At 43.9% G+C, this 12,956-nt stretch overlaps 1 protein-coding gene across 16 annotated transcripts in view; it reads left to right on the top strand.

The window, feature by feature from the left end:
- Positions 1-12,956, top strand: part of Ldlrad4 (low density lipoprotein receptor class A domain containing 4) — a 334,279-nt gene that overhangs the window by 166,906 nt on the left and 154,417 nt on the right. For 10 of the 16 annotated variants that reach the window (XM_087593473.1, XM_087593469.1, XM_087593475.1 and 7 more), the window contains 1 exon segment: positions 3,697-3,837. The exons of the other annotated variants lie outside the window; for them this stretch is intronic. In XM_087593473.1, coding sequence (XP_087449599.1) covers positions 3,697-3,837 — 141 coding nt within the window. 16 annotated transcript variants of the gene reach the window in all.

The raw sequence follows: 12,956 nt of genomic DNA on the forward strand, positions 1-12,956 counted from the left end.
TAATATACTTGTTAGAGGGTCAGAACATGTGTGGTTTGGGGTAGAAAAGTACAGTGGAGATGGCCTTCGTAGGAGAGCTTGGGTCATGTTGGAAGCTGGCCTCTGTCAATGCTGGACTTGCCAACCTCAACAGATGCTCTCCTCTGCTCTGAAATTTCACCCCAGCATTCCCATTAAAGTTTAATACTCAATTGCTTTATAGACCATTTTTTAAAGTATTTTCCTACAGCACACGAAGAGCTAATAAATTCAGGTGTCTATTCATTTTGATTCGAGTGGCCATGTGACAGACTCTTAGTTTGATGTTTGACTAAAGACTTGTCACTGAGAAGTTTGGGATTATGTGAATGCGAAAGCTCATGGGTTGATACTGTTAGCTAGTGAGGAAAAGCTTGCTGAGGTCATAGCACAAGCCCTCCTAGGGCACTGTTGAGGCTTACTTCAGAAAACAAGCTGTTTTGGCAGTTCGTACGGGTAGGTATGCTCACCATAGGTGAGTCACACACGTTCAGAAAGCGGAGCTTGAAGCAGAGACAGCCTGGGAGAGAGGGAGGTGAAGTAAGTGTGGGTCTGAGGAAGCTGTGATAGAGTGCTGGTGGGTGGCCTGGCCCTCCTTGTGAGCGTTAGGTTCCTTCTGCCAGCCTCACAGACTGGATGTCCCACATACGGGCTTCTCACGAGGCTCAGATTTTCACTTATTCAGTTGTCGAACACATCTGGTATTCACTGAGTTCCTGTTACAGACTGGCTAGCCCAACAAAGGATGCCAGGAAGAAATGTGTGACCTTGGAGGGATCAGTTCACATTTCTACTTTATTTGGTGTGTGTGCATGTGAGCATGTGTGTGTACGTATGTATTTGTGTGCATATATATGTATATATGTGTGTATACATATGAATGTGTGTGCATATATATGTATATTATATATATTCCCACTTCTGTGTGACCGTGTGCATGTACATGTGCCTGCATGTGTGGAGGCCTGAGGCCCACATTCCATGTCTTCCTTGAACCTCCTACATTATCATTGTCATCATTATTATTTTGACATGGACTCTCTCACTGGCCTGAAACAGACTCATTGATCAGGCTGTCTGGACAGCAAGCAGGTAAAGGCCTTCCTCTCCCTTGTTGGTATTTCAGGTTCACGGTACCATTTTCAGTCTTGTACATGGTTGCAAGGATCCAAATTCGGGTGGTCATACTTTGCAGCAAGATCAGCAAACGTTTTACCCACTGAGCCATCTCCCCCAGCCCCAAACCTTCACATTCTTTTTGAGAATTCATGCTGTAAATTTATATAGCAGCTAGTTTCTCCATTCGTCTGTCCATCTATTCATGCAGTCATCTATCTATCTATCTATCTATCTATCTATCTATCTATCTATCTATCTATCATCTATCTATCTATCTATCATCTATCTATCTATCATCTATCTATCATCTATCTATCTATCTATCTATCTATCTATCTATCTATCTATCTATCTATCTATCTATCTATGACAGATTCTAATTATGTAGCCAAGCCTAGCTTTAGACCACATCCTTGCGCCTCACTCTCCCAAGTGCTGAGATAACAGGCGTGTACCACCCTGCCTGGTGTGCCATCCTCATGCTTCCCTGTCCCGTCTACAAGTCATTGAGTACCGGCCATAGGAGTAAATGAGTCTACCTCATGCAGTTATATTTTCTCACCGTTTTAAGGCTCCTCGTGAACTTGAAGATGGTGGTCTGGCTTTAGAGCTTTTAAACTCTAACAACTGCGGATTCTTCTGTTCGTGTTTGGCCTTTTTGGTAACACTAGAACACTTGTGTTAGGCTTCTTTGTTCTTTCCGTGCTTGGCGTTCATCTGATGTCCAATATTTCTTTTGGTAAGGAAGATAAATTCTTCCCTCGACATTTCCTTTTTTCCATTAAGCTAAAGGTTGTCACTTCATAAATGAGATTTCAAACATCTGGATTCTAATATTTGCACCGTGCGGGATGATAGCATTCAGCTCTAACCACATCTGTACAACAGAACCTGATCACATTCAGCACACAGAGTTTCTGACTTAGGTGCTGTGGCCAACGAAAAGCTTGTGAAATGAATGCGCTTGGATTCTGTTCCCCTGTCATTTTGCACAAGGTCAGGGGCTGAGTGTTTTTTCCGATATCCTCTCAGATTGTGACCAAATGGAAAAATTATGGTGCCCCTCTCACAGAGGCTCACAAACATTCTTTTGACTTCCACTCTTTGTGACAGGTACTATTTTCTCGAAGATTGTAGCTGTCCTCTCAGATGGTCTCAGCTAGTGAAACTCTGTTCATGATTAGCAGAGCTGGGAAGACATTGACGGGCTGTGCAGTCTTTTATTTGGAATTTTATTTTAGTGGAAAGTTTGGAGTTGAAATGACTCGACACTTGATCCAGGTCTACTGCTCTTACTTAAGACAGGAAGAGGCGTTGGCAACTGAGGTAACTGTGACAGTTGCCATCACTGGAACTTGTGACTCTTCCTGAAGTGCCTTCTATTGGCCATTTACCCCATGTGCCTTCTCTTGATCTCTGTGTTTACCTAAGAGTCCAAGGTGATATCCATGAGTGTTTATACAACTGATTATATTTTGATGTATAATCTCTTTTAATTGCTTAAATTTCTTTCAATTAAAAATCTCCTTTAATTGCTTAAAATTGTTTAACTTAGAAGTTTTATTTCTTTTTTTTTTAAATCTTTCATTTTTTAATATGGACAAAAGGGGATATAGGAATAACATAGAAAAAATAGGAAATGGGTAAATTATTCAATCTATTCTTACATACAACTTTGTGTATTGATACAAAATTATTGTATATTTTTACAAAATTATATTAGCTTTGTGTATTGAAACAAAATTGATGTTTATTTGATCACCTTACTATAGATCTTTGTGTATGGATTCAAATTAAGGTTACAGTTGGTTACATTGGTATAGATCCTTGGATATTGATACAAAAGTAACGTTACATTTTGGTAACAACAGAATAACTTATAACTATGTATCAACCACATGACATTAAGATACCTATGAATTTCTTAACAAGGCAATGGGAAGGACTAGTCCTTTTGAAAGTGCCTATTACAAACTAAGAAAATTTGTAAAATGGTAGTTAATAGTTAATCAAACTTGTGTTTGTTTGGTTTTGTCAGGTAAGAAGTTTTATTTCTAAAATCCCACTTTAGCGGTTTTATTTTCAAATACAGATTTGTATAGGTCAGATATCCTGTGTCCAGTATAACCAACGGGAATGTGGGGGGTGGGCTCTGTATTAATTTTTAATCTGTCATACCCATGCTTCCTAGGTCATAGAGCCCCATGACTGTTCCTGTTTTATATTATAAAATATTGATTTTATCAGATACATGCTGTTAGAGTGTGGGAAGCAGAATAACTCTCGTAGGGCAAGCAATGGAAGGAAGAGCAACTGCGTATTCATTTGTGGGTAGCACTATGCCACAGGCGGGCCTCAGAGTGCTGTGTTGCAAAGCAAGACCAGCCTCATCTAGATGGCCCTTCTGAGTCCAGTTTCCTGGGACCTCCAGATAATCCCAGTTCTCAAATCATCATGGCGTGCACCTGGGAGGTGGTGGGTGGGGCAGCCATGGCGGTAACAACTTGTAAGCACCAAGCGAGCACTGACTGCCTCATGCTTTGTCTTGTGCTTTTCCAGAGTGCAAATTCACCTGCACCAGCGGTAAATGCTTGTATCTTGGTTCTCTGGTCTGTAACCAACAGAACGACTGTGGGGACAACAGTGACGAAGAGAACTGTCTCCTGGTGACTGAACATCCACCGCCAGGCATCTTCAACTGTAAGTCCCTCTGACTCACCCTTGTGGCATTGTGTCTTGGTGGTATTCTGAAGCAGACGGAAGGTGGACATGTCTCGCATTCTGGTTAAGGAAAGAGACGTGCGTTTTCACCAAGGTTTGCTTTCAAAATGGAGGACAGCAGGTGTAAGAGAGAGAGCTCAGTGTGTGTTCCTGCAGGTGGGCACCAAAGCCTTGGTTTGTAGCGGGTCTTTGCTGTTATTTCTAGAAGCCCCAGTTGATTCCAAGAAGCCATACATCTGTGTTCTTCATACAGCTTCAGAGAGTTCTTTGAATGTATAAGTTCATAAGTGTATATTTTGAAATAAGCGAAGACAGGTCTTTACATGAGACTTTCGAAGGTTCTGGTCATACGTTTGCTATTAGATACCAAATGGAAATAAAACGTGTTAGGTATTTCCAAGTAGGATTTCCCAGAGCAGAAGCTTGGAATAGCATCTTAAACTTGAAAAATGTGAGATCAGAAATCTGAAATTCACTGGTTTGGGGGGGTCCTATGATTATCATGATGAGGAAAGAGGGAAAATGAAGTTAGAAACACTACTCGGTTCTGTTAGAAGAGTAGTGTATTGTTATCTGACTTCCAGTGAACCAAATGAAGCAGGTTGAAGATGACACTCTTCATATCCGCCTACCTAGGGAGAATGGTTATGATGCTGGCCTTGCTGTGTTCAGACTTCCCCAATGCTTCCCCAAGACCCAGGTTGGCATTGGAGGCTTGATCTCCAGCTCATGCATGGTACAATCGTGAAGTGGTTAACTTACAGACTTGGAGCCTCATTAGGGCTATTTTGCCATTCTTAAGGAGATGTTGGGACTCTGGCTTCTCCTCTTTTTTTGGCTTCTTTTATTGTTATTGTTTTGAGACAGGTTTCCACTATGTAGCCCAGGCTAGCCTCAAACTCATAGCAGCCCTCCTGCCTCAGGATCCTACATGTCTAGATTATAGATGTGAGCCAGCATGCCCAACTCCCTTAGCTTTTTTGCTGCTATGATGTGAGCACTTTTGGTCTACAGTTTTGCTTTCCAATATGTCTGCCTTGGCACAGCCCCAACGGCAATGGAGCCAGCTGCCCATGGATGTAAACCTCTGAAAACTGAACCAGAATAAACCAGTTCATCATTCGGATTGTTCGTTCTAAAGTACTTGTTGTGGTGATGTGAGGCTAAGAGATGCAATCCTCTTCACGGGGGTCCCAACGGAGGTCGATCATTTCAGGATACGCTCAGCCTTTCTTCCTAACTGTACTGGTATCATTTGGAGGTATTATGCTTGGCAATAGGGGATGGGGAGATGGCTCCAGAGGTTTAGAACACTTGCTACTCTTGTAGAGGTCCTGCTCTTCCCAGCACCCACACCAATGACAATTGTCTTTAACTCCAGTTTCAGGGGTTCTGATCGCCCCTTCTGATCTCCATAGACACCAGGCATATACACAGAATACATACTGACAGCCAAGACAGTCATGCACATGAAATAAATCTTCAGTTAAAATTTTGTGTGGGAATTAGTCTGCAAGATGCAATTACTGTAAATTTGGAGAGGGCCTAAGAAAACAAAGACCAAAGTATATATATGCAGTATATCCCTACTGCATTATACTACTTTTAAGGAGAAAACTATGTATAGCCCTAATGTAAAAATAACTCTGCTCTGGTGAGTTTTAAGCCTGCTGTCTGTGCTTGCCAAATCCAGGAGTCTCTGTGTTTGTTTTCTTAAGATATTTTTGTTTGTATTATCATTTTGAATTTTATTTCAGCTTTAAAACACGAGTGTTCCTTGTTGCGTTTGTACTTGCCCATGTGTAAGCGGGTAACTTATCCATACAGGCCATACGTGTGGAAGGCCCCAGGTTGACACTGGCTGTCTTCTTCAATTGCTTCTCCAACTCATCCTTTTTCAGTGTCTTTCCCTGAGCCTCGAGCCTGCCATGTTGATTGGTTCGTGAGCCCCGGAGTCCCTGATCAAACACTGGGGTTACAGATGTGAACGTGATGTCACATCTGCCTTTAATGTGGATGTTGGGAATCCCAAATCAGATCCTGCTTGCTCAGTAAGCCCTTGACCCCCTGAGCCACCTCTCCAGCTCCCGAATTTCTTTATATCAACTGCTTTTCAAGTTCTGTCTTTATAGGCTGAGAAGACACTTCTCAAAGCTCAGGGTGGGCCCTGCATTGCCCTTAGCACTGGACTTGGGTTTTCCTTCGGTCATGTGTGTTTGGTAGTATTTGTATAATGCCACTGGCTGTATGGAGTGGCCCAGCCTGTCCAGCCTCTCTTTTTCTGCTTATGGATAGTCTGATATATTTGTCAGCTGGCGAAGGGAGGAGGACATAGGGTGGAGGGTGCTAGAGGGATTGGGAGCTGGGTGGGGACTATCTCTCTGAAGCAGGCAGCAAGCCTGAAGACTAAGAACACTCAGGACCTTCGTCTCTGCCTTTTACATGAATCTGGAAAAGTGTTTTTGAGCCCCACATCAAAACCATAAAATGTTTTTTCTTCTTCTTCCTTTCTCTACTGTGCTGGGAATCGAAATCTAGGACCTTACACATTCCAGGCAAGCACTCCACCCCTGAGCTACGCACCCAGTTCTCTTTTGTTTTGAGGCATGGTCTTGCTACTAAAGCTTCCTATGCGGCCTTTAACTGTAGTTCTGGTTGGTGTTGAACAGGTGATCTTGAACTTTGTAGCCTCAACCTCCCAAGTAGCTAGGATTACTGGCCTGTATCACCAGGCTGGTTAAATGTGCTTTGAATAAGTGTCTTTGTTTCCAACTAGACTGCTGGAGCGTTGGGGTCCCACTAACAGCTTTCTTAGCAGTCATTAGGTTGTCTCTATCTGTGCCCCAGAGCCCACGTTTGAGCAATTAGGGTACAAGAATGACTGTTGCGTGCACTACAGGGCAAATGGGTGATCCAAGTGACTCACTTCAAACCTTCCAAGGCTTCAGTGCTTGGTGAATACGAACTTGTTCCAAGGTAGACTGGGGGGTGAGGATCCTGGTCCTAGGACTTTCTTGGCAGCTGTGCAGGTTGCTTTTGCATAAGAACGGAACTAAATCCCCATAAGGCTTAGATTTAGGTATTTATGAAATGGACGTAGTTCCTGACCTGTAAGATTGCACACAGATTGAATGGAAGACATGGGAAGTGTGAACTACGTGACTGCGTTGTCTTCTCTCCCATCCCTCCCTCCTCTTCCTCTCCCCCTCCTCCCCCCATTCCTGCTCCTCTTCCTCAGATATTGCACGAGTATCCATCCCTTGGGGAACTGAATCACCATAGCTTTATCTGACTTGTCTTCAGTGTCACACATATGTAATATGTCATATGTTTCTAGGTGTCCAAGAATGAGCGCATCCCCAGAAGTCAGTGTTTCCTACTGACTTTGTCTCCTGGAGAAATTCCCTAGGAACGGACAGTGTCAGGTGAAGGTGCCTGTGGATTGGCGGGAGACTACCTGTATGCTGCTCTCCTGAAGCACCAGAGGGGGAAGGGCATTTGTCCTGTAAGGAACGCTCCCCTGACCTTGTTGCTGGCTAGTCTGTTCTTAGGGATTAGATATTTCTAGAGAGGTCGTAGTTGCTTCTGTTCTTCTTTCCTGAGGGGATAATCTAATATGGAATGTGTGTATGCAACCTCCCGACCCGTCATAACTCAGAGCAAATGAGAATTGGCTTCTCCCAACATCTGTGTACTGTGTCCTGGAGTCTCTCTGTTTGTGATTTCAATGGGCAGCTCGTACCTTTTATTGGGCCATCTATGGTGCATTTCAGGAGATGGCCAGTGTGCCTTTTGCAGAGGGCCAACTCCATAAATAAGTTTTACCATCCTTCCCATCTGGAAGAAATTAACATACGACAGGAATTCTTGTCTTGTGTGGTGAACACCACATGAGCATACACACATGGGCACTCATGCACTTGCACACATGTGCATGCACACACACACATCTGCACACACACAAAACAAAACCAACAACCAAACATACCTAGGAGCTCTTACTTTTGATACTATTTAGAAAGAGTTGGCTCATTTGACCTGCTCTGCTCCCTTAAAGAAAATGCTAAATATTCTGACATTTGATACTTAAAGTGGAGCAAAGTGGGACCTTCTGGATATCCAGACGAACCAAATCAATTTTTTGCCTCTGCCCTTGGCCTCAGGTATTCACCAGTGTTTAGACATCTCAGATATCTCTGTTTCTCATGTGATAATGTTTAGCATGAATTAAGGCTAGACAGAAAATCCCACTGTTGCTTGCGGTCAGCCATGTGAATGGTCTCTTTAACGCCTTTCTGTAGCTTTTCCTTCCAGTAGGTTTTGGAACCTAGGTCCAGGCATAACTGGTTTCATCTGCCCCCTCTCTACTCAGATAACTGCTACCAGATTCTTATCAACTGAGGCTAGTTTATTCGTCTGTGAAGCCATAGAGTTTTGCACAGATGTGGAAGGCTAGACTAGCATTGATTATCTCAAGGGAGTTATCTCAGTTTCCAGACGCACCTTTCAGTGGGGGAGAGGACAGACCAAACTCTCGGCCTTTTCCGTGTCTTTACTTCGGTTGTTCTACTGAAATAGTGCAGTACACCTGAGCACTCAAACGTACAGATGAGATGGGTTATTAAACGTTTAGTAATGTCTTCTCTGGCCACTGGACTAGGCGTTATGGAAGAATGAGGAAAACGGATCTAGTGTTGAAAGTCAGAAGGGAAGCACGGAGAAAGATGACAAGTGAACATCGGCAGTGATGGATGATTGGCCCATTGTGTGTGGTTTAGAAGTGAAGACAGAATCAGTCTGCTTTCACTGATCATGACGGCTTCTGGAAGGAGGCAGTCAGGGCTTCAACCAGCAGGAACATGGAATAGCAGTGAGGGTGGTGTCATCCTGGACAGAAACAAGGCGGCCTGACCCAAGAAGGTGGCCCTACAGTGAGGGCTGGGGAGCACTGGGAGAGAGAGTTAGAAACTGGGCTAGGGCCAGAGAGGAGCCAGCATGGGATGCTGTATAGGACTTTGGCATGTGGTCTGCTGTGTCCTAGAGCCTGAAGTGAGGTGGTCTCGATGTACTGAGCTCTCCACAGCAAACCAGCCACATGCCACCTCAGTGTCCCATCTAACTAGGAGTTTCCTGGTGCACTATCCTGTCATAACAGCTCAGTGGAGGCGAACTGAGCTCCTACAGCCTTCTAGACACTGTGGTCTATTCAGCTTGGTGAGGGCTGCACATCTCAGTCTGAAGCAATCACTACTGAGGGGTCTGTACCACTGACCTGCCGAGGAAGCCCGGAGTTGAAAAGTACCGGCTGTCAACAGGAAGGATCTCTCACTTTCAGCTCCAATGGAATTTCCAATTAACCGGAAGGATCCAATTCAGGGAAAAGTGGGGATCACAGCAGCTACCCTCCCCACCAGAGACGTGAGCTGTTTCTCTCGCCATAGGTGGCTTCATAAAACCAACCTCACAATCAAATGAACCAAAGCCGGGGGTTCCCAATTAAGCCAGCATTTCAACTTCTAAACTTCTTTCTGAAAGCACCCTTAACCCCAGCTCAGTTGCAGTAATAACAAAATAAGAGATAACCGGAGCCAACTGCTTTCCTTCCCAAACCAGCTTTCTCTTCTCTGGGTTCTCCCAGAGACACCCCAGTGTCTTCAGGCACCAAGCGGAAACTACCATCTGGTATACTCTATGCTCTCAGGTATCTTCATTCATGAGAACTTTGGACCCTACAGAAAAGCTACTAAGATCAGGGCTTACAGTTGCTAGACCTATATGTTTTTTCTAGAATTATCGCCGTTCTTCATTTTATCAAATATCCCAATAGAGTGTGCAAGCTTGTCTCACTTGTACCTGGGTTTCTGTTCTCTTAATCGTTTTGTCAGCACTGTAAAGTCATGGGTTTCATGACAACAGCTGCTTCATAATACACGGTGTGTTTGTTGATCCTGTGCCCTACTCTCCTTCCCCATCTCCATGCCTCCCTTCCTGATGGCTCTCTTCCTTTCCCTAGTACCCCAACCCTGACCTTTTAATTTCAAATTGTGTTTTAATGTGTTCTGTATACAGTTTGTTTGAATTAGAATCCAAAGTCCCAATGTGGTGGTGGTGGAGGTGTGCATGTGTGTGTGTGTGTGTGTGTGTGTGTGTGTGTGTGTGTGTGTGGTGTGTGTATGTGTGGTGGTGGTGGTGGTGTGTGTGTGTGTGTGTGTGTGTGTGTGGTATATGTGTGTGGGTGTGTGGTGTGTGGTGGTGGTGGTGTCTGTGGCAGTGGAGATGGTGGTGGCAGTGGTGATGCTCTGTCTAGATTCCCTTCCAAATCCTTTTCTTCTCTCCCTTCCCTCTCTAACTTTGACTCCCATAGATCTGGGCTGTTCATTCTATACACTTCCCAAGGTGGACTTTTCTGTTTCTCCATGGTATTCGTGACTATGCTTGTCTGTTCCTTGCCATTCCTGTGGTTCTGCTAGTTCCGCTGAGTGATCTGGAGAGAGTCAGTTGTGAATGTTGTGTGCCTATGCATATGACTCCATAGGGGTCAGTTGTCTCTCATCAGCAGGCTTGTGTGTCTGGTCTTCTTTATGTGCTGTTATTGGCTTCAAAACAGCCATAAACTATTTCTGTAGTTTTCTCCTGTTAATTATCTATGAAGAGAAGCTGATATCAACAATATGATCAATCACCCTGAGGTATATGCCACACTGGTTAGATTAATTTAAGTATGAGCAATTTCTCTGTTGTTCAGTTATAACCAACGATATTTTCATTGTTATCGGGTGTGGGCTGCACACATCCAGCTTTTGCAGTCGCCTTTCCTACTCCCCCTTAGGAGCCAGCTCCCAGATCTCCCATCCTCACCTGTCTCCCACCACCTGCCCTGCAACTTCACATTTATGGTATTTGTGTTTCCTTGGAGCCTGTTGGTTCTGAGCTCGTTGCCTTCTGCTGGGCCCAGGTAAACCTGGTAAACCCTGTACTCAGCTCCCCAGAAGCCCATGGCTGCCTCATCATGGGTGAGCTCTGTCCTCTATAGGCTTCCAGGCCACTGGAGTCTTCACAGTTTCCTATTCAGACCCTGCTTCAGTTTTCAGTACTCTTCTCAGTTCTCCTGCCTGCCACTCACTTCCTGGATCAAGTGCCCTGTGACCACAGCTCTCTCATAGCTGCTTCTGCTGGTATCGCCCGCTCATTGCAACCTAGTAGACAGTTCTTGTTTCTCTCTCTCTCTCTCTCTCTCTTTCTTTCCTTTCTTTCTTTCTTTCTTTCTTTCTTTCTTTCTTTCTTTCTTTCTTTCTTTCTTTCTTCTTCTTTTGTTTTTGGCCAGCCATCTCTCCACAGTTGATAAAAGTGTTCAGTCTCTCTTTAAAGCTCTTTGTTCCCTGGGATCACAGTCTGTTTGTTTGTTTGTTTGTTTATACTGCTGTCAGTCTTGGCTATTCCACACGCTACCTGGCTATCCCACACACTACCTTGCCCTAGGTTTCTCCAGACAATGTCATAGGGTTATGGCCATTCCTTTGTCCTTATCCACAGCCAAGACTGATGTTTGCAACCACTTGTAAGGCCTCTTTATAAGACCCACAGACTCTGTGTGTCTGGCACCCGGCTGCACATTACTTTCTCACCCCTAGACCAGCCCTGGTGTTTCTACTGTCTGACTTAGGGCATTGTCTGCTAGTTCGTTTAGTGGCCCATTCTTTTCTGACCCTACCCCATAACCAGAAATATGTTCTCCTATCTGGAGTAAGCACTTTGTGCCCTTTTAAGATAGCATCTGTTAATACACTCACAGGTTCAATTCTCGAAAGATATTACATTCTTAGAGCAGAGGATCTGTGCTTATCACTTTGTATGCTTGATGCTTCTACCTGAGCGCTGACTGTGCATGTTGACCGACACTTGGATGGTATCTTCTCTCGGCTGCTACCCAATGTACTATTGTATACCTTCAGAGTACCAGGCCTATAAGGTTTCTGCTGGAGCCCTAGCTTAATCTAGTATATCTCATGGTATAGAGGGCGTGGTCCTATGTGTATTTGCTGAGTTAGTATATAAATTACTTTAGAACATTTGAGTCTGATCAGAGGCAGACAAGGCTGCTGTTTGCATGGCGTGCTATACAGCTAGAGGAACTGGGGTTGAAAATATCCATACTGTCTTGGAGAACTACATAATAAGATGACGTAAATATGATATAAGGTCCAGCCTTGCAAAGTTATCTGTCCTTAAATGTGTATTTGGTTACTATATAGATACCAAACTAACCAAAGTATAGGTCTGTTCTGGTACCAGCAATCTTTTTATAGAACTCACAATATAGTAGAATTTGTGCTTTAATGGGAGAAGACTCTTCAACCAGGCAATCTTGAGGGACAAATCTTTTGTTTTTTTTTTAAATATGTAAATGCTTATAAACACAGGACTATTTCATGCCCAGAAAAAAAATGTGGAATGTTTTTCAATGGTCATAAAGAAGCGTGTGTGTGTGTGTGTGTGTGTGTGTGTGTGTGTGTGTGTATCTACATATGGTGTGTGTAGTATCTGCATGTATCTCTGTAGTATGTATACAACTGTGTCTACAGTGTATGATTATGGGAGTCTTGTGTGTGTTCATGAGTGGATGAATGTAAGTGTGACTGTGTGGAGTGTGCATATATGTGTGTGAGTGTTTGTAGCCTCGGTTTCCACATGGTCCTACCAAGCAGATCCTCTCTTCTGCCAGTGTATTTCTTAAAGAAAATCCTTTCCTACAGGCACAGTGTGATAATCATTTTAAATAATGACTCAGGGCCCAGGCAGTACTTCAGCATAGAGCCCTAGGCTAGGGTTCCAGCTGTAGAGTTGTCATTGACCATGGCCTTAAGACAGCTGATGACTTTCTTGTACCTTGATTCTATCCTTTATGAAATGAGGATTAGAATATTGCCCTCAGAAGGAAGCTTTGAAGATCTAATGAAACAGTGCAGATCAATCAATCAGAGTAAAGCCCGGCACATGGCAAATATTCAACCCGCTCTCTGAAGGTCTGCAGCTTCCCCGTGATGTGAAGTGACAGGGAATGCTCCGTTCGCTGAGGGCAGCTGTTGGCACACGTCATC

The sequence above is a fragment of the Rattus norvegicus genome, chromosome 18, assembly GCF_021556685.1.
Source record: "Rattus norvegicus strain SHRSP/BbbUtx chromosome 18, alternate assembly SHRSP_T2T, whole genome shotgun sequence".
In the NCBI taxonomy this organism is placed as follows: Eukaryota; Metazoa; Chordata; class Mammalia; order Rodentia; family Muridae; genus Rattus; species Rattus norvegicus.